We start from the raw sequence: 22,837 nt of genomic DNA, 5'->3' as shown, positions 1-22,837 counted from the left end.
TAGTAGTTGTGGAGAGTGAAATCTGAATCACATTGTTTAAATGTTTTGTCCAGTTGCTTTTCGCTCACTATGGGCTTCTCCCAATTCTTCTCCATTGACTTTATCAGACTTTGTCTTCACGTCCCCCCGACTGTCTCACTGTCTCATAGTTTTACTGTCTCATAGACAGTAAAAGATTGCTCTGGAGCGTCTCGTCCTGTCTATGCGGTAATTTCTCTACTGTGCGACAGAGTCGAGTTGGTTATGACGCAATCGTTAGCCTATTTTTACAAAAACAACATACTTCTATGTCTTTTACGTTCTATTGTCCTCTTTCTTTATAAGTAAACAATGGACAAATGGAGTCTTTAAACGTCTCAGATGTAAAGTTATTCACTGTCAAAGCGACGCAAAAATGAAAAAAAGTGGCCCAAATCTGATTTTTTGGGGGGTCAAGGGACCAGGTCAGACTTCTTCAGAGGTAGGGTGAACACTCAAATCTAGCCCAGATCTGATTTTTTCAAATCAGATTTAGACCACATACATATGTGGTCCTGAATCAGACCCAGATCTGATTTTGTCCAATGCGGTCGCAGTGTGAACAACCAAGGCGGATTTGATGTGACTTTTATGTTAATCTACTGTATGTCGACATTTGTCACAATTATGCACCGGCGAGATAGCCCTAGACACAACAGACACAGACAATAACATTAAAAACTTGACTAGATATGGAGAACAGCGATGGAGTGAGTCAGTGGAGGGAGAGTGAGGTGTTAGACCTAAATAGTATATGGGGAGATACTTCAATTAAAGCTAAACTAGAAGGATCCTACCGTAACCACTCCGTTTTTGAAAGAATAGCACACTGAATGGAAGAACGGAGACAAACGTGGCTTCAGTGCCAAAGGAAGGTGACAAAAGGCCAAAATAACCAATTTTGCTCTCTTTCTTTTCGTTCTTCTCCTCTTCAGCACTTGCTTATTAATGTTATGGCTTCTATCACGCAAACATTTTTAAATAAAAGTGAAAATGCTTACTTCCTCTATAACCTCCCGAACTTTAGTGCAACAGCGTGCTGCGTCAGGACACCTATTACTGTGATATCTGACCGGTAGTAGATACATTATAGTCCCCATATTATGTTTAAGGTGGAGTAAAGGCTGGTTCAGATACTCACCTCCATGTGTTGTAGAAGAGCAGAGGGATATTCAGGCCTACTGTAAGCCACTCCTGAGCACACAGGAACATGATACAGAAGAGTCCATGGATAGAGTACTCTGGAAGCACCAACTAGAGAGAACACAGATAACAGAGATAACTCAGTTCTTTTCTTGGGTAAAACAGAAGACAGCGCTCTGATTTAGGTTTGATTTATGCAGGTAGATCTACGGATTTGTCTTTGATTCATTCTCAAAGTTTCACCCAAAAATGAAAAATCTGTTATTATTCACTTACCCTCATGTCATTCCAAACTACACTATTTTAAAAAAAGAAGAGTGATTAGGATATCAGGCCATGATTGAATGATGACTGAATTGTAATTTTGGGTGATCTATCTCTTTAAAAAAAGGAAGTGACTATTATATTCACATGTTTTTCTGATAAGATTTCAGAAATGAGTGAAAAATTGGATTGCTCTTATATAAGAAAGAAATTGTATTTTGTTTTTTTTTTTCATGGAAACTCTAAGCCAGAGTACTTCATGAAATCAATAAAAATCTAACATGATCACTGGAGTTAACATTGTGAGTTTGAGGACATGGTTTCTAGGTTATGTTAGTTCACCTTCAGCTGAGGAAGAACAGGACAATTTTGGGCAACATTGCTGTGCCAGTTTGTAAAAGGACAAGAAAGGGGACTCTTAGGGCAGTTACTTTGGACAGTACTTGAGGTTGCTACCAAGTATAATACCCAAACTACTTCAGCTGTGTTACCCAATCACAGTGGGATTTCTTTTGCAACAAAATTCCCAAAATCATTGTGGAAAAGGTATACACTGATCAGTTATAGCATTATGACCAGGTGAAGTGAATAAATTATTATCTCTTCATCCTGGCACCTGTTAGTGGGTGGGATATATTAGGCAGCAAGTGAACATTTTTTTGATGTGTAGAAGCAGAAAAAATGGACAAGTGTAAGGATTTTAGCGAGTTGGACAAGGGCAAATTTGTGATGGCTAGATGAATGGGTCAGAGCATCTCCAAAACTGCAGCTTTTGTGGGGTGAACCCGAACTGCAGTGGTCCGCATCGATCAAAAGTGGTCAAATGAAGGAACAGTGGTGGGTGGCCAAGGCTCAAGAAGTTAACGCTGTTTCTGATAGAAAGGTGTCAGAATACACAGTGGATTGCAGTTTGTTGCGTATGGGGCTGCATAGCCGCAGACCAGTCAGGGTGCCCATGCTGACCCCTGTCCACTGCTGAAAACTTGAGCATGAGCATAGGAATTGGACCATGGAGCAATGGAAGAACGTGGCCTTTTCTGATAAATCATGTCTTCTCTTACATCATGTGGATGGCCAGGTGCGTGTGCATCGCTTACCTGGGGAACACATGGCACCAGGATGCACTATGGGAAGAAGGCAAGCCAGCAGAGGCAGTGTGGTGCTTTGGGCAATGTTCTGATGGGAAACCTTGGGTCCTGCCTTCCATGTGGATGTTGCTTTGACATGTAACACCTATCTAAGCATTGTTGCAGACCATATACACCCTTTTACCTTTTTACCCTTTGGCCCTTGTCCATCATGTCCTCCTAATCATCCCCATATAATGATTGGCTTCATCACTATGTCTCCTCTCCACCAATCAGCTGGTGTGTGGTGAGCGTTCTGGCGCAATATGGCTGCCGTCGCATCATCCAGGTGGCTGCTGCACATTGGTGATGGTTGAGGAGATTCCCCCTTCTATGCAAAGCACTTTGAGTGCCTAGAAAAGCGCTATATAAATGCAACAAATTATTATTATTATTATGGAAACGGAATTCCCTGGTGGCTGTGGGCTCTTCCAGCAGGATAATGTGCCCTGCCACAAAACAAAAATGGTTCAAGAATGGTTTGAGGAGCACAACAACAATTTTTTCGGGGTGTTGACTTGGCCTCCAAATTCCCCATATCTCAATTCAATCGAGCATCTGCGGGATGTGTTGAACAGTCTGCGGGAAGCCCCACCTCGCAACTTGCAGCTCCTTTAAGTCCTGTTGCTAACATCTTGGTACCAGATACCACAGCACACCTTCAGGAGTCTAGTAGAGTCCATGCCTCAGTATATATATACACACATACACACAGGTTCATACCTGACACAGACTAAAGGCTGGCTTCAGTGAATCATTTATCACTTAAGACACAACATCCTAAGGCACAGGCCTTTCCTGTGGAGTCCACAGCAGGCTAAAGAAAATGTGGTTCAGGACAACCTTTATGTAAGAGGGCTCATTAAAGTTTGACCTGTCCCAGCTATTTAACCTTATTGGCGCAAAAAAGCCCAAAGTATTCCATCATTACTGCAAAAATACCCTGCTATAAAAAGAAAAGAAAAAAATGCTTTAGAGAAAATGTCTTGTCTTTTGTAATTCCTGTCTGTGTGCCACATTCACACACAAGTCACTTTTACTTATATAGCTTGTTATTCAATACCAATTGTATCAAAAGCATCTTAACATGGATAAACGGGAAAATAATGATTCAGTGATGCAAACAGATTTCATCTCTGGTGTAAAAGACAATAGTAAACAGTCAAACACTGTTTAGTGTTGATTCAGTTTGGTTCAAAAGCTGTGTCAAGTTCATAAATTATGGAATGAGTTCAATTGCAGCTCTGGGGAAAGCAGTGATGTCATCATCCAGCTAAGTTCAGGGGTCAGGTTTCCTCTGGCCAGATGAATGAACATGGTGTGCTTTAATTCCACGCTGTATCACAAGTCATATTGTGGATTGATATTGTTCAGAATATTTCATCCAGCTCCTTCTGCATGAAGATCAGGATAAGCTATGCCAGCATTTGGTGGGAGGGGGGTTGAATCCAGCCAGGGTCTTTGCAGGGGACCATGTGGTCTATGCTGAAGACCATTAAACAAAGCCTTCAGCATATTTTGCATACATTCTTCAAAAAAGTTATTATTCAAACCATTCCATTAGTATATCTATTTACTTAAAGCTGAGGCTCATGTGTGATTTCTTATGGATTTTAGCTGAATTGTGAACTCCCGTTGGCAAAGAAAATTTCCTCACTGGAATAAATCTTTTTGATCGCTCCACACATGAGAGACTCAGGAGAGCTTGATGTTAGCATGTTGCTACGCTAATGTAGTACTCTAATTAGTATTCCAATTAATACAATCAGTTTTAATCTTGACCAAAAATTTTCATTCAAATTATTTATAATCAGCATTATCTCACCTTGTCCACCATCTTGGGTTTATTGTTTTCCCCACTGAGCTTGTTGCAGTGAATTTTGGGATTGCATTCTGCATGAGTTGTAGGCTATTTCTGAAGCTGCCTTCTAATTTGGCTTTATTTATCTTATAAAACAACATCATTAAGTTGCTTACCTTTTGAAACAGACTTCTTTTGCGTCTATGATGCTATAATATTATAGATTTTGGAATACAGCAACTGAGGGAAGTGATAAATTCTGTATAATCAAGTAAATATGGACTGGCAGCTGGGCCAGGAAGGGCCCATCTGGAAGATCAGTCTTTATCTGTTAGACTTCAGGGCTTCTAAACATCTGACTAACTTTAGGCACACTATTTTGTCCTTCATTTCAGTGGCGTGCATAAAAAAACAAAACACAAAATTGGGGTGATTTTGTGTGTGATGTTTATGTGACATTAACTTTTAATTAGCAGGCCAGCTGTGACACTTAATAACATGTCTTAAATATAAAACGGCATAAATAAAACCCTATCCCGTGACCAATTTGAATACAATGTAAATACATTCATGTCTGGAGAATTTATTCTCCTTTAAAGGCACAGTATGCAATATTGACAGCTAGCGGTTGAACTGGGTATACTGCAGTCCAAATTCAAAATATTGAAGAAAGTTGTTTACCCATCCTCTCCTCCTCAGACTCAATGCTTACGTGGGTTGCCAGATTGAGGGCACGCAACAGGAACGAGCGCAATTGGAAATGTAAAGCGACAAGCATTTTACACTGTTGATGAGTTGCACACATTTTAAAGGAGCTAGTTTCTCCACCCTGGTCAAGGCCCACTCAGAGCGAAGTCCAGTGCATTAAGTATAACTTTAAGTTGCCTTTCCATGAGAATCATAAGAGCCTCTTCAGAATCATGTCACCTAATGTGAGGTCTACTGTTGCTGAGAGCTGTCTGTACTGTGGAGTGTCCTTCACATTCGCTCTTCCTCGCTCACTCTCTAACTCTCGATTCCTATCAAACTCTCACCAGCTTGCCACTGCAGGTCTCTCCAATTAACACTACTTAACCTTAATGACATGTCCCACCATTAGCACAGAAGGCAGAGGACACTAAACATGTATATCTCTTTTTAATGAGGCAGAGTGTCTTGACAATATATAAGAATGGAGATTAAAAAACGATATGGGTAAGAGCCATTGATGCCATTAGAGGTATTAACTTTGTGGTAGAGAACTTACAACAAGAATATGTTTGACAGTACTTGTGTCCATAAATAAATTCATATATGTTCAGGAGCCATTCCCTTTCACATTCACTTATTACAATGACAAATCTGACTGTGCCCTCTCAGCCTTAGTAGATCGGAATAGCCACTATAGTCTCCAATTACTGTCTTTCTCTTTCAGCAGCAGCCAATAATTAACTGCGGCATAGAATTATATATATTTTCTCTTTAAAGAACAGAATGGCATATGAACTGGCTCTCCATTAAACCATTCAAACTGTGATTATCACCATTTTGAATATTAGGGTATGGCACAGACCCACTCTTCCAGGCTGAAAATGAAAAGAAAAAAATAGCATATTTAAAATGGAGCAGGGTTAAACGGAAAGATTACCAGCAGAAATACTGCCATACCTGATGCACTAAGAGAGCGAATATTTCCTTCTTGCTGTATTTGGGTTTAAAGCAGTTGCAAAAAAGTTATTAAATAACACAAATTTCTACAACCCTACAATATCCTTCTGTCACAAACTTTTATTTTTGGATGTGATTAAAGGGTTACTTCAGCAATTAGCATATGGCTTTGTATCAAACCCTGGAGTATATTTGAATGATTGTGCTTCCCCTCCTCATATCCCCTTGAGACAAGAGATTTATGCATTTTATTTCTGGAAAAATTCCTCCCATGACGCAAATATCGTTAATTTGCACTGTTGGCCAGAGGTTAAAGACTCCAGGCAGCAGAGGGAGCCATTTCCGCATGTTTTCAACTCACGCGTGGGGGATGGAGATCACACTCACAGCACTCAGCTCGCAGCTGCAGCCTCAGGCATTCATGTTTAAACTGTGCGGTCAGCAGAGCAAAGTAAGTCTTTCAACTTCTCAAACTGATTCCTATGAAAGTTAAGCTTTCGCATGGACTGAAAACGCGCCAGACTGAACATGCGCTGTGAATCTATGCCACGGACACGTTTACCTCAGCTCTCATCATGAGAGATTATCCATGACTGTCAATATATCTGACTCCTGCAGCGTTTTGGGCTGTGAGACTCCCTCACATAGCTAAATCATATTATAATAAAACAAACACGTTCAGTTTTTAATTGTGGTGTCTGTTCTCTAAGTGAACTGATTTTATGAAAATGAACGCGGTCGCGGTGGGAAAGTGAAAGTGATTCAGTAATCTAGTAGCAGTGGCTTTGCGAGTGGCTTCGTAGAGCAGCGAAACATTCTGGGAATTGTTGACTTTCATCCCCATGAGACAAAAATCATTTTTCTGTCTTTTCTCAGTCTAGAAAGCACCAAATTAAAAAAGAATTTCACATTTCTACTACATTAATGCCCCAGTTTAAATACAGTTTAATCTTCCCAGAGCTGAAGTACTTCTTTAATCATGAAGAATCTATTTGACAGCACCAATAATAATTTAAATAAGTAGAATAATAAATAATAAATGAATTTAAAATATTAAAATTGTCCTGTTAATGAATGTGAAAGAGAAGGTTTACTGAACATACCAAATGTTTACATTAATAATATACACTGATCAGCCATAACATTATGACTGCCTTCCTAATGTTGGTCCCACTTTTGCAGCCAAAACAGCCGTGACCCATCGAGGGATGGACTCCATTATACCCCTGAAGGTGTGCTGTAGTATCTGGCACCAAGAAGTTAGCAGTAGATCATTGAATCCTTTAAGTTGTGAGTTGGGTTCTCCATGCATTGGACTTGTTTGTTCTGCACATCCAACAGATGCTCGATTGGATTGAGATCTGGGGAATTTGGAGGCCAAGTCAACACCTCAAACTCGTTGCTAACATTTTTTATTTTGTCAAGTAATAAAACAATAAAGAAAAAAAAATCAGTAATACATAATGCTGTGCTTCTATAGCCCTGCAATATAATTTCGGTACAAAAGCATACAATATATAATATGAATATTTATTGTATAATCAACTATAAATTTGGCCCCACTTTATATTAGGTGGCCTTTACTACTATGTACTTACATCAAAAAGTAAGTACAATGTACTTATAGTGTTCATATTATATTGCAAAGCACTTTTGCTGATATTGAGGTGCGGGATACAGGTAGAGCTAGGGACAGGGGTGGTGATATGGGTCAGTTTAAGGGTAGAGTTAGGTGTAAGGGAAGTGCCAACTGTGTAATTACAAATCTAACTACAGAAATGAATTACAAATATAATTACATGCAGGTCATTTTGAAAATGTAAGTACAATGTAAAAACATGTATGTACACAATAAATGCATTATATCAAATGATTAATTACAATGTTAGTATATAGTGGTTAAGGCCACCTAATATAAAGTGGGTCCATAAATTTAAATGGCAAAATATTCAGTGCAGGCAGAAACTAAATATTCTATACACTGAAGAAAAAAAACTATAATAAACATGCAAATGCAAGTCGACCTTGGGTAAGAGACAGTGACGTCAATCTGGAAGAATACACTAATTGTAAGTTATAGTGGAACATTGTGATGTTTAGCACTAGAGTTAATTATACCACAGCAGTAACAGCAGCAGCACTGCCACACCTCTGATGAGAGCACATTGTCTCAGAGCCTGGTGACAGGCTAATAGGCCCCTGCTGCCCCCTACACACCGAAGTCTCAGACCTAACAAGATGCATACAGAGACAAGATACTTTCTGATTACCAGCCAGATGTTGCTATTTTTAAAAGCCACAAAGGAGAATGCTCTTTTTTCCAGCAGCATGGGGCCAGCTACAAGAAGTTTGATAACAAAGGATTTTATTTAACTGTAGTTTTCTTTCTGAAAATAGTTTAGCATATACAGTGGGTATGGAAAGTAATCAGACCCCCTTATATTTTTCACTCGTTGTTATATTGCTGCCATTTGCTAAACTCCTTTAAGTTCATGTTTTTCTCATTCATGTACACACAGCACCCCATATTGATAGAAAAACACAGAATTATTGACATTTTTGCAGATTTATTAAAAAAGAAAAACGTCTCAGGTTACGTATGTAACCCTAGTTCCCTGAGGGAACGAGACGCTGCGTCGAAACGCTGTGAGAACGCCTCTGCGTTAATGCGTCGTGAAGCGCCTGTAGAACCATTCCATCGGAAAAAAGATCGATCGTCGGCGTGATGACGTCATCGACCGGAAGCTATAAAGCGTCCGTGAAAACAAACAGGTGTCTCGTATGTGTGAAGCCGAAGCGCACACGGTTATGAGAGAACCTGTGCCCCTACTGTAGATGCCAGGTCTAGTTCGTAGAACCTGACGAAGGTAGACGGAGACGACCATCCGGCCGCGTTGCATATATCGTGGAGGGAAGCCCCCGACAAGAGTGCTTTTGTAGCAGCCATACCCCTGGTTGAGTGCGCCCGGACAGCCAGAGGAGACGGCTGCCCGGCCGCTTTATAAGCAAGTGAGATGGCCTCGACCACCCACTTGCTCATCCTCTGCTTGGATACTGGAGCCCCCTTCTTAGGGGGTCCGAAACAGACAAATAATTGCTCAGATTTCCTCCACAGGGCAGCTCTGTGGACGTATGTATCCAGTGCCCTCACAGGACACAGCAGATTTAATCTTTCCTGGTCTGACGTCATAAACGGAGGAGGACAGAAGGCTTGTAGAGTAATGGGGCCCCGTGGGCTCGTAGGAACCTTGGGGACATAACCCGGCCTGGGATGTAGAAATGCTTTCACCATCCCCGGCGCAAACTCTAAACATGAGGGCCCTACCGACAGGGACTGAATATCTCCTATTCTTTTAAGAGAAGAAATGGCCAACAAGAAGATAGTTTTCAGAGTGAGGAACTTATCCGAAACCTCCTCCAGAGGTTCGAACGGTGGTCCGGACAAGCCCCTCAGAACAATGGCCAAGTCCCATGCTGGGACCCTCGAGTGCATAGCCGGCCTCAACCTTAAAGTGCCACGAAGGAAGCGTGTAATTAGAGGGTGTCTTCCCAAAGACACTCCACCGAAAGGGACGTGGAAGGCACCCAAGACCGCCACGTACACCTTTATTGTGGAGGGGGTCAACCCTGCCGAGAACCTTGCCTGCAAGAACTCCAGCACTGTACCAACCGGGCAGTTAACTGGGTCCCACTGGCGTTCTCTGCACCATGCTGAGAAAAGTCTCCATTTCAAAGCGTACAGCTTCCTTGTGGACGGAGCTCTGGAGTGTAGGATGGTCTCCACGACCTCGGCCGAGAGACCCTCCTCTATGAGCCTAGCCCCCTCAGAGGCCAGGCCCACAGTTTCCACATCTCCGGGCGTGGGTGCAGGAATCTCCCGCCCGCCTGAGAGAGTAGATCCCTCCTGGTCGGAATCTCCATCGGAGAGCCTTCCAGGAGAGATATCAGGTCCGAAAACCATACTCGGGTCGGCCAGTTCGGAGCCACTAGAAGTACCTGGGCCCCGTCCCGGCGTACCCTCTCCAGAACTCCTGGAAGCAAGACAATCGGGGGGAAGGCGTACAGAGGCAGCCTCGGCCACTCCTGTACCATGGCATCCAGCCCCAGCGGGGCCGGATGGGTCAGAGAAAACCACTGCGGGCAGTGGGAATTCTCCGCCGAAGCAAATAGATCTATTTCTGCTTTCCCATAAACCTTCCAAAGGAGCTCCACCACCTCTGGGTGGAGTCTCCATTCCCCGGGCCTCGGCCCCTGTCTCGACAGGCTGTCTGCTTCCTGATTCAGGGCCCCCGGGATATATACTGCCCTGATTGACAGCAATTTCCCTTGGGCCCACAGGAGGATCCGATGTGCCAGTTTGTCCAATGGACGAGACCTCAGACCCCCTGGTGATTTATATAGGCGACCACGGACGTGTTGTCTGTCCTGACTAGTACGTGGTGGCCCCTGAGGTCGGGCAGGAACTGTTTCAATGCAAGAAACACTGCGAGCATCTCTAGCCGATTTATGTGCCAGTGCCGCTGATGTTCCTGCCATAGACCCTGGGATGAGCGACCACTCATGGTCGCCCCCCAGCCCGTGAGAGAGGCGTCTGTCGTTAGCGTTACGCGACGAACATGAGCCCCCAACACGGGACCCTGAGATAAAAACCCCGGGTTTTTCCACATGACCAGAGCACGTAGGCATCGCCGCGTGACTTTGATCGTGCGGAGCGGATTTCCCCTCGGGGAGAACCCTTTCGTTTTGAGCCACCACTGCAGTGGCCTCATGTACAGTAGGCCAAAAGGTATCACGTTGGACACTGCTGCCATGAGACCTAACAGTTTCTGGAACTGTTTCACAGTGACGGCTTGGCCTAGCTTCTGCTCTTTGACGGCTGCTAGGATCGATGCTATGCGTGTCGGCGATAATTGCGCCCGCATAATTACCGAATCCCAGTTCACACCTAGAAAAGTGGTTCTCTGAGCCGGAGAAAGCACACTCTTCTTGGCGTTCAGCCTCAACCCCAACTTCGACATATGGGCGAGAACAGCATCTCGATGCTGGACCGCCATCTGCTCTGTATTCGCTAGAATCAGCCAGTCGTCGATATAGTTCAATATGCGGATGCCCTGCAGACGCAGCGGCGCCAGAGCTGCATCCACACACTTGGTGAACGTGCGGGGTGACAGTGCTAGACCGAAGGGAAGTACACGATATTGGTATGCCTCTCCCCCGAAGGCAAACCTCAGGAACTTCCTGTGATGTGGAAGGATGGAGACATGAAAATACGCATCTTTGAGGTCTATGGTGACAAACCAATCCTCCGATTTGACCTGCGCTACAATCTGTCTGAGTGTAAGCATCTTGAATTTGAGCTTGGCCACCGAGCGATTCAATAGCCGCAGATCTAATATCGGGCGTAAGCCCCCATCCTTCTTCGGCACGATGAAGTAACGGCTGTAAAAGCCCGACTCCCTGCTGGGAGGGGGAACCCTCTCTATAGCCCCTTTTTGCAGGAGTGTCTCTACTTCCTGTGCCATTACCAGAGCCTGCTCCAGGCCCACCTCTGTAGGTAGGACACCGCAGAAAGGAGGTGGCCGACTTCTGAATTGAATGGCGTACCCCTTTTCTATTACCTGCAGGACCCAATGATATATATTTGATAGACGTTTCCACTCGTCTAGAAAATCTACTAAGGGAACCAGCCTCTCGAGGCTGGCCTCTGGTGTATTTTGAGCAACAAGCACAGTGCCCTGAAGCGGCGGACCGGCAGGGAACAACTGACTTGACTGCTCGGGGGCCCCCCGAAGGGGGTGCGGACCACCCTCGGGTGGCCCGCGGAGACCGACTGCGCCCCGGCATTGCGGCGGGGTTGGCAGCGCGGCCCCCCGAGGGTGCCGTAGGGAAACGGGTACCGTTGGCAGGGGTAAACACCGTTTCCCTACGGGGGGAACCACCCTCAGCGTCCTGACGCTTCTGGCGTCAGGAACGCTTCGACGAGGCCTTCTTGGCGATCAGGACTGTCCGCAGATCAGCCCTGCCCCTCGAAGGCCTCGTCTGAGAGCGCCGCCCCTCGTCCCCACGCTGAGGGGGAGCTCGGGCAGCGACGCTCTGCTTTTGCTGAGCCCTGTGTGAGGCGCTCGTACTCGGTTTGGGCTGCTTGGTGGTATCAGCAGCAGCCCCAGGGACCTGGACCCGGAGAGGGAGGAACTGCTTGAGCGCCGCAGCTTGCTTTTTCGACTCCTGGAACCTCTCGGTGACAGTATGGACTGCGTCACCGAAGAGGCCTCCAGGAGAAAGCGGCGCATCAAGCAGAAAGGCTTTCTCCCTCTCCTTGATATCTGTGGGGTTCAACCATAAATGCCTCTCCGTAGCCACCAATGCTGCCATGGAGCGGCCAACACATCTGGCCGTCTCCTTGGTGGCCCGGAGAGCTAAATCAGCTGAGGTTCTTAGTTCAGCGACAATATCTCCCCCCACAGCATCACTACTATCCAGATCCCTCAGCAGGTCAGCCTGGTATGCCTGCACGATAGCCATCGTGTGCAGGCATGCAGCCGCCTGACCCGCTGCCGAGTACGCTTTACCCACCAGCGCCGACGTTGTCTTTAATGGTCTGGTGGGTAAAGTCGGGGCCTTAAGGGACGATGCCGATGAAGGTGAGAGATGGCTCGCGAGCGTCTCTTCGACCTTCGGCATCGCCCCATAACCATACTGTCTCAGCCCGCTGATGTTACTGTAGACCGAAGTCTGTGGGCTGAAGACACGATATGATGCCGGTCTCCTCCACGATCTTGCCACCTCGGTGTGCAAGTCGTGGAAGAATGGCAGGCCCCGCCGCTGAGGTTCTGAAGCGCGAGATGGCAGGAAGCGTTCGTCTAGCTTGCTATGACGTTTTCTCCCTGCCTCAGATCTTTCAGTGGGCCAGTCGATGTTTAATCTGGCCACTGCTCGCGTCAAAACCTCAACTAGCTCCTCACTAGCAGGGGACTGAAGTGGCGAGTCTTCAGTATCGATGCTTTCAACGTCCACCTCCTCAGAGCTGGACAGATGAAGCACCGGCGAATCTCTCGGGGGGGAAGAAACCGCCATGCGTGCTTCCATGCCCCGAGAAGAGCCGCTGGATGGAGCAGGTGAGGGCAGAGATAAGGCAGCGCCCGTCTCTAACCCCTCTGCAACATCCAGTTGTGATCCCCACGACTGCAGCCTTCGCTCCGCCTCGGCGGCAGCGGGACCAGAGCCGCGGGGAACACGAGCCGAGGCACCCTCCTCGAAGAGTGCCCGGCGGGAGCGCAGCGTTCTTAATGGCAATCGCTCACAGTGCTCGCAAGCAGCCCCCTCGAGGGCTGCCTGGGCATGCTGCGCTCCCAAGCAGGCTACACAAAGAGAGTGTGTATCCCCGCTCGTGATGTAGCGTGGGCAGGGATGAACACACCTCTTGAAGTTACTGCTTTCACTCGCCATAATCTATCTATTTATTTTCTCTTTTTTTGTAAATATAGGAATATTTAACAAAAAGGTGGAAAAACTCTTGCAAATAGACAGACAAAAACACCAAATAGACAGACAGGTTCACACAGATCGCTTGCTGAAGGCTCAGAAGCTAGTTCCTGTTTGTTTTCACGGACGCTTTATAGCTTCCGGTCGATGACGTCATCACGCCGACGATCGATCTTTTTTCTGATGGAATGGTTCTACAGGCGCTTCACGACGCATTAACGCAGAGGCGTTCTCACAGCGTTTCGACGCAGCTCGAGTTCCCCGAAAGGGAACTGAAATATCACATGGTCCTAAGTATTCAGACCCTGTGCTGTGACACTCATATATATTTAACTCAGGGGCTGCTCCATTTCTTTGGATCATCCTTCAGATGGTTCTTCACCTTCATTTGAGCTTTGTTAAGATTATATCAATGGACTTGATTAGGAAAGCCACACACCTGTCTATATAAGACCTTACAGCTCACAGTGCATGTCAGAGCAAATGAGAATAATGAGGTCAAATGAACTGCCTGAAGTGCTCAGAGACAGTATTGTGGCAAGGCACATATCTGGCCAAGGTTACAAAAAAATCTGCTGCACTTAAGGTTCCTAAGAGCACAGTGGCCTCCATAATGCTTAAAAGGAAGACATTTGGGATGACCAGAACCCTTCTTAGGGCTGGCGTGAGGAGACCAATATAACATTTTTTGGCCTTAATTCTAAGCGGTGTGTGTGGAGAAAAATATCACCTGTCCAATACAGTCCCAACAGTGAAGCATAGTGGTGGCAGCATCATGCTGTGGGGGTGTTTTTCAGCTGCAGGGACAGAACGACTGGTTGCAATTGAGGGGAAGATGAATGCGGCCAAGTACAGGGATATACTAAACACAAACCTTCTCCAGAGTGCTCAAGACCTCAGACTGGGCTGAAGGTTTATCTTCCAACAAGACAATGGCCCTAAGCACACAGCTAAAATAACAAAGGAGTGGCTTCACGACAACTCCGTGACTGTTCTTAAATGGCCCAGCCAGAGCCCTGACTTAAACACAATTGAGCATCTCTGGAGAGACCTGAAAATGGCTGTCCACCAAAGTTTACCATTCAACCTGACAGAACTGGAGAGGATCTGCAACGAGGAATGGCAGAGGATCCCCAAATCCATGTGTGAAAAACTTGTTGCTTCTTTCCCAAAAAGACTTGTGGCTATAATAGATCAACAGGGTGCTTTATACTTAATTAAATACTGAGCAAATGGTCTGAATACTTAGGACCATGTGATATTTTTTTAATAAATCTGCAAAAATGTTAATTCTGTGTTTTTCTGTCAATATGGGGTGCTGTGTTACAATAATTAGAAAAAAATGAACTTAAATGATTTTAGCAAATGGCTGCAATATAACAAAGAGTGAAAAATGTAAGGGGGTCTGAATACTTTCTGTGCCCACTGTACATCACAAGCATATACATTCTCAAACAGGTTTCTGTTTTTCTTTGCACACTGCTCATGTAAATTCATTTACAGAAAGCTCCCTGCTCGTTCTCTGCCCTGAGGCAAATGGAGCTTTTCCTCCAGGCAGAGGCAGTATTTCCTTCTGCACCCCCAAGCATAACAGTATATAGTGTGCAAAAGAAAAATCACATTCCCTGCTCTAATGAGATAAGGACTACTTGAAAAAGTCATAAGAGGGAGAGACTAAAGTATGTTTGGGGCAAAACAGCCGTCTACAACTCTGACATGAGGATTCTTTCTGACTTATGTTTGTAAAAGCACCTGAATTGCTTGATAAAGCCTGTGTTATAGAAAAACCATAATAGAAATGATGCAGAATACTTTGCATGCCAGTACACATTTCTGCCATCAATAATTGTAGATGTGATAATGTAAGCAAGTAGTCAATTAAAAGAAGGGTTTCCAAAATGTTTGATGCCCAGTATGAAGATTCTCTTTAAAGAAAGCATCTGTACTTGTACTTTACGTGTATATTTTGTCATAATTTACACACCACATGTCATTACACATCTAGAACACAAAAGAAGATATTTTTAAAAATTTGGGTTCATTTCATGAAATTAGATTTTAGATAGATAGATACATCTAACAATAAGACTCACAAACAACACTTTCGTAATCACAGAGAATGGGGTAGAGTAGGGTAAGCTGAGTCAGTGTGTCCTCTATTTTTCTTTTTGTGTGTAATTTACGTTGTAGCAAAACCAAGTGTTGTCAAGTTATGTGTGTTTCAAGTTTTACTCATAAATTGAAAAACCCCATAGGAAAATCTTGAGGCAACTAGCGGCAGAGGGCGGATTTTTATGTCGTTCCTACATCCCTCTATTATAATGGTCTCAATGTGGTCCTCTGAGAAGATCCATTCTAACAGATCTCAGACCCTGGGTTCAAAAGTGTCTTATCAAATGTTTTATGCTCTGTCAAATCTCAAATTATGTACATCACCGTGTATCCGAACATCAGTAGGGTAGTTTCCAAAGAGAAAGGGGCTGCTGCATATCATACAGGTCTTTTATGAATGATCCTTTGCCTTTCAGCTCTACATTGTCATTTCCATTTATCGCAAATTCTGTGCAAATGCCTTTGGTGATGAATGTAAGTGTGAAGTGGAGTGATGAGAGGACAGAAACGTTTGTACTGTAACATCAAAAAGCAGCTTTTCGTTTGAAGAACAAACACACAGCGTTGGCAACCATAGGGGATTAGGGCCGCACTCCCCCAGTGGACGTTTCTGATTGGCTGCTGGAATATTGACCTTGACCTTCAGAGTCGAAGGGAAAAGCTTAGCTTAAGAGAAAGACAGGGTCAAAACAATGATGGTAAACTGCAGGGACAGAACTTGACAGCAAAATGACACAAATAGTATTAGTTCTGAATGTTGTACTAAAAACAGTTCTACAGAACAGTAAACTATCATGTGCAGTTATCCTATTGATTCTTTGACAGACTTTTCAGTCATTTATTATTCAGACTGCTGCACAATTATATACTTGTGTCAAAGATCTTTCTAGAAAACAGTACTGGGCTACAATGTCAAGTATTCTATGGTGAATGGTGATAATATAATTTATTTAGATTCAGGGTCATATATTTTTCTGGCAGAAATACAAGGTAGATTTTTTAATTCAATAATTTTACTTCATTAAAATGCAACCTAATTCATATTATACCGTTCAAATGCACTATACAGTTTTTGTTGGATCAACTTTTTAAAAGTAAGTTACCTGCTTACCTAGTTTATTGAAATAAACAAATTGAGTTAATACAATGAAGGAAATTGGTTTAATGAAAAGAAACTCAAAATAGTATTGTATTTGAACCACATAAAAATGTGATAAATCATGAAACTAGCACAATTTGGCATGTTTCACTGCGTCATCACAAATAAAACACACACAATTACCCAATATGCTTACAAAATCTTTTAATAATATTTGAATAAAGGTTGGGAATTCTCAAAAATGTTCATTGTATTAACTAAATGTTTTTATTTCAATGAACTTAAAATGTTAAGGCAACCAGGTAACCGAGGTCAGTTAGATTTTTGTATTATATTTATTTAAAAAAAATAATAATATTTTTTTATTTAGCAAGGACACATTAAATTGATCAAAAGTTACATTTATAATGTTACAAAATATTTCCATTTCAAATAAATGCTGTTCTTTTGAACTATCCATTCATCAAAGAATTGTGAAACAACACTGTAAAACCCAACAAGTTACGGTAACTCAAACCATTTGAGGAAACCGATTGCTTCAAACCAATTAAGTTTTAAAACCATTAAGTATGAGTACTGAAAACTCATATACATTGAGTTAAATTAACTCATATTTTAGTGTTGTTTAAGTGTTAAAACTTATATTTTAGTGTTGTGTTGATCAATTATTAAGAGTAAACTGAACTTAAAGATTTTAAGTTAATTTTATTAATTCAGTTTGAATTCAGGTAACAAATCTAACTAAGTCTTAACAACTACATGGTTACTTAAATGGTTTTAGGAAACAGATTGCGGCAAATGGTTTAAGTTCATCAAACTCAAAGTGATTAAGTTACATAAGACTAAGCACAAGCTAACATTGGTACAAAATGAAGACAGAACAGGAGGGTATTTTTAAGTAATTTATTGAAATATAACATTTACATCATAAATACAGTATGCCATATGTTCACAAATATAACTAGACAAAAAATATTAGACTTTTTCACCAAATAAAACAGCACAAACATGTTTAAAAAAGTCATAACATTTAAATAACCAAACATATAAAATAAAAAAAATTATGTAAAAAGGTACGTTTCCTCAAAAAGCAAAAGCACTGTATGATCTTTAATGTACTCTAAGTGTATTGCACTGACCGAAGACTTGGCAGACATCACCACCTCATCTTTAAAGACAATCAAAGCATCCAGTGGGTTTAAAGGTAACGTTCCCTCTTCCTCCTCGACAGTAAGGATGGTGACTGTTGGCTTCTGCATCTGGTCAAGCTCCTTTTTCTATATGCATTGGAAAAAAAGTGTGTATGTCACCACATATAAAAATAACCCTTGTCAGGGCAGACACCATATTTCAATTTTCATAAATAAAAAAAACGTTGTTATAAGGAACGGATTATTGTTGATTTAATTGCCCGTGTGCTTATTTAAAACCCTGTAGTTCAATTTTGTAAAGATGTTAAGTTGTTTGTCAGCAAGGTTTAATTGGGGGAAAAACATTTTCAGGGGTGTATCAGCCGAATGTTCTAGACCTTGAATTGAATGACGAATTTAATTGAATTGAATTCAAGCGATAATGCACACATTGCAAAACATTTGTTTTTCATGTCAGTATGTCATAAATAGAAAGAGGCAACAGTTTACTGTCAAAGATTTGTCGCTCACATCACGCCGCATCCAGTGTAGACAACATAACGGACTATAAGGGGCTCTTTTGTCCTGTCGCGCTGCTCACATCCGGTGTAGACAAGGTGATACAAGACAGATTTGATTAACAAATTTTAAATGGATAATGGCAAGACATCCTTGGTGTAAATTACGTTCTTCTTTCAGATTAATATAATCAGAGCGGTATTAATAAATGTCCTGGATAATCCAAGCATTATAATGGCAGTAAATGGCTGTCCAAAATTTGAAGCCAAAAAAGTGCATCTATTCATTATAAAAGTAATCCACATGACTCTGGAGGGTTAATAAAGTACTTCCGAAGTGAATCGATGGGTTTATATAAGAAAAATATCCATATTTAACTCGTTATAAAATAAGAAAATAACTAGTTTCCGGCGCAACGATGACGTCGGATATAGCGTAAAAAAGCATAACAGCCACGGCGTTGACGGCGGACGCAGCGTAAAAAACATAAATGATGTGACGATGATGTCGGGCGTTGCACAAGCGTTTTGAATCACGAGAGGATATTTTTCTTACACAAACCCATCGATTTAATTCAGAAGGCCTTTATTATTCCCCCGGAGCCGTGTGGAACACTTTTAAAATGGATGGATGCACTTTTTTTAGCTACAAATTTTGGGCTGCCATTCACTGCCATTATAAAGCGTGGACGAGCCAGGACACGTATTAATATAACTCTGATTGTATTCGTCTGAAAGAAGAATGTCATTTACACCAAGGAGGACTTGAGGGGGGGAGTAAATCAGGGTGAACGATTCCTTTAAGCTTGAGCTGAGATTGGTTTATTATGTGTCAAATAAGCTTTTGCTGTGCTCAATGTATATGCTAATGAAAGCCTAAATTAAACGTTTTGAAGACTAGATTTTCAATGGACAGATTAATAAAATTCTTATGTGTTTGGAACAATATGAGGGTTGGTAATTTTTGAATCATGACTGAATTTGTATTGGCAAGTGGACTATACATTTAAGACAACTTGAATGATCAACTATCAGTCACTGTAACCACACCATGCATTTATGCTGGTGGCAGCTGAAAGGTTAACATGTTGCTAAATAAATGTAATGTAGTTTTGACATGTGTTCTACCTTGTGTCTTGAAAACATCTCCTGACTCTTCCTTTTAAATAGTAACAGACCTGCCAGGATCGTAGTTTTTTTTATGATTCATGACAAGACTTCTTTCAACCACTGCAAATCAAGCATTGCCAATTACCTTACACCTTTACAAACCCAAGGCAACTTCAGGATAACTGCCAGTGAAAATATAACACACGAAATGTTTCTGTTTATATTAGGAAAGCCGACTATAACAACAACTTTCAAGACTTGACCAGTATTCTCCTGAAGCAATACAACATGACTTTGAATGATAGACAGACTGGTCTTTGGACTTTAAGCCTTTTAAAAAAATCATATTGCTTCAGAAGACTTACAAGTTGTGCTAAAAGACATTTATGGTCATAATTACGTTTGCAAAAATAGCAATTCATTCAAAAATTAAAATTGAAGAACAAACTTATATTTGTATGAACATTATGTAACTGTTCATAACGTTATCATTTGCATTTTGCACAGTAACGTTACAAAATCCCATTGATTTGTTCAATGTTAATTCTAACTTACTTACTCATAGAATTGTAGCCACGTTGCTGCCATTGCACCTTCGTCTTTGCTCTGAAAAGATTTAAAAGCATGGCAACAATGTGTTAGTGTGAGTTTCAAATGAGAAAACGTCATGAGAAACAAATAACAGTTTAAAATTTTATCTAACGTTAGCAAAACAGGATCTAAAATGCTCCTCAAGTCACTTTGTTCACCCCGGAGCTTCAGCTGCTTTAGTCAAATTAACTAGTATCACATATGATAGAGGAAACTCGAATTCGATTAACAATACATTTAAAACGGTTGTAATATAAGGAATGCGTGAGTTTGCATTAACGTTACCTTTTGCTTTAACGTAAGTTAGTTAACGTCACTGTGGCACGAGACGAGAGACATGGAAAGATGGCCAACTGTCTCAAAAGCCAGCGTTTATCTGTCCGACTGTGAGAAAGCACAAACATATATTTTTTTAATTCCCCGCTGACAAACTGCAGTGTAAAACAGCATAATTAACTCCAAACGTGTACATTACCGTTGATAACACTGGTGCAATAGCGCATTTGCTCCTAATGTTAGATTGTTTGCTGGCTAACTTTACACACAACATTACTGAGCTGGTTAATCTTCGGATAAACATAAAAGAGGTACGAAAATAACACTGAAAACGTTCAAACATAAGCGAAATGTGAATAAATAAGTTTGAAACGCTTACCTTTTGTTTTTCTTGACTGTAGCGCGAGCCGTCCTGCTGTGACTGGACTGAAGGAGGGAAAATGGTGCGGTTTTTGTTACCTCGGAAACTCACTGGGATGATACTTTGACATGACTAAATGTAATGACTTTAAAAGAGCTTAATGTAAGACTGTAGGCTTAATATGAGGTAGATTAATGTATATACTATTGTTTATTTATTTATTTTATCAGCTTTTAGTTATTTAATTGGCCATAGATGTAAAATACTAGATTAAATAAATATCTGTAACTTAAACCATTAGAGTTAAAAAGTTTTAGTAACTTATTTAGATTGAGGTTTGCTTACAATAATACATTTTTGAGTTAACATCACACATATTTGTTAAGTTGAATTAACTTTTTTGGTAACATTAAGTAAAATGAACTTATTTCATTTAGTGAATTTCACTGTTAGGTTTTACAGTGAAAGTATCACAATTTACACAAAAATATTGAGCAACACAACCATTTTCAACATTGATAATAATAAGAAATGTTTTCTTGAGCACCAAATCTGCATATTAGAAGGTTTTCTGAAGCATAATATGACACTAAAGAAAGGAATAAATAATATTTTAAAATAAAAATTTAAATAGAAAACAGATATTTTAAGTATTGCTGTTTTTACTGTATTTTAAATGAAATAAATACAGCCTTCTGGGACTTCTTTCAAAAACATTTTATACATCATACCGACCCATTACAGTTATATCCTCTGTATAATATATATTACAAACAAATACACTCCACTGTATATGTATAAATTACCAGTGGGAGGAATCTGAATTATGGATCCTGAAAGGACGTGACAGCGGTTGTCTAAAAATATGATGGCACGTTGCAGAGAAGCTCTGTGTGACTCAGCATAAGTTTGTCTGACTGAAGTCACTCAAACAAACCAATATTCCTTTCTAGTTTTTCCAGACATTTCATGCTCTGTGTGTTATGGTGAATACACACAAAATGATAGATCATAGGCATTTATACCAGCCTAAAAAAAATGAGAAAACATGCATGTTTGTTTGTCGGCTGTGAAAAATACTCTGCACCTTTAGTAGGGAGAAAATAAATGATCTCACGTTACCTTTTGTCACCCTAGCACTGAAGAGCAGTGAGCATAACTGAATGTCTCATTCTGAAAAGATGCACAATCCACAGATGCACTCAGCAATGAAACTGTCACACTAGCAGAAACTCTGCTAGGTATATGTTTATTCTCCCATGCACAAATATATTCAACTCTCTTATTTGCTGAGTAAAGAGATCCGCAACTGTTAGGACTACCTGTTCAGAATAAAAATGAACTTTTGTTTATTTACTGTCTGGCTCGACTCTCACAAATTATCATTGTGCTCATGTCAGTCAAAGCAAAGACTGTGGCCCATTAGCGTGTGATAAGAGCCTTAAGCTAAGTGTTTACAACCAAGATAATTAATAATGATAATAAATGACAAACCACATGCCCCATGTGCATAAAGACCCCGACTGAGAGACAATAAGGGAAGGGAAATAAGGAGCATGAGTAACAACAGCATATATGTCGCCTTTCCACTAGCTTTAAAACTTCACAATGGCTTTAAATGTGGATTTTCCAATCCCAATTTAGAGCTGTAACCCATTTTATAAATTGCAGACCGTTCAGCTCAAGCACATATGAAGCCCTTGTGGACAGCGTTTGGATAAGTGTTTTTGTCAGGCTGTGTTTTCTTTTACATTTGCAGCCAGTCAGGTGAAACCGAGTGACAGCAGAAACCTTTTCAGCTAGGTGCACATGCACACGGAGCAGCTGGGACTCTGGACGAGCCTCATTCGACGAGACATATTACTCATGAAGGCGGCTGTGAGGCGTTCTGCTGATGTTGGCACAATATATATATGGAACATAACAGGTTCTGCCCCTCCAGTAACAGTGCTTGGATTCAAACGTTCATACACCCACAATGCATTCCGTCACTCTAAAAAGGTGTGGGAAACACTTTATAAAACCTTTGATTAATAGTACAACTGATACCACTTGTAAAAACGCTTCGATTTTGCAGTTTTCACAAATTGAAATAAAATGCCTTTCAGCATAATAATGTTAGCTAAACCGGTCAAGCTGACTCCACACGTTTGTGAAA

The 22,837-nt window shown here is 41.6% G+C and overlaps 1 protein-coding gene and 1 long non-coding RNA gene across 7 annotated transcripts in view; both read right to left on the bottom strand.

The window, feature by feature from the left end:
• cnih3 (cornichon family AMPA receptor auxiliary protein 3) overlaps positions 1-22,837 on the bottom strand; it is a 50,495-nt gene that overhangs the window by 7,561 nt on the left and 20,097 nt on the right. For 3 of the 5 annotated variants that reach the window (XM_067417839.1, XM_067417837.1, XM_067417840.1), the window contains exon 4: positions 1,161-1,272. In XM_067417839.1, coding sequence (XP_067273940.1) covers positions 1,161-1,272 — 112 coding nt within the window. Of the gene's footprint in view, positions 1-1,159; positions 1,273-22,837 lie in introns of all 5 variants that reach the window. The other 2 variants (XM_067417838.1, XM_067417841.1) reach the window with 1 other exon arrangement.
• Positions 17,953-21,047, bottom strand: LOC137041962 (uncharacterized). Of its 2 annotated transcripts, none has more exons than XR_010898189.1 (4): positions 20,698-21,047; positions 20,328-20,426; positions 20,011-20,057; positions 17,953-17,970 (listed from the first exon to the last, which is right to left on the bottom strand). It is a non-coding gene; the product is annotated as an uncharacterized lncRNA (long non-coding RNA). The 2 variants fall into 2 exon arrangements; XR_010898188.1 differs by lacking the exon at positions 17,953-17,970 and adding an exon at positions 19,470-19,519.

This window comes from Pseudorasbora parva, chromosome 15, assembly GCF_024679245.1.
Source record: "Pseudorasbora parva isolate DD20220531a chromosome 15, ASM2467924v1, whole genome shotgun sequence".
Taxonomy (NCBI): domain Eukaryota; kingdom Metazoa; phylum Chordata; class Actinopteri; order Cypriniformes; family Gobionidae; genus Pseudorasbora; species Pseudorasbora parva.
This window is presented reverse-complemented; position numbering and strand designations above follow the sequence as displayed.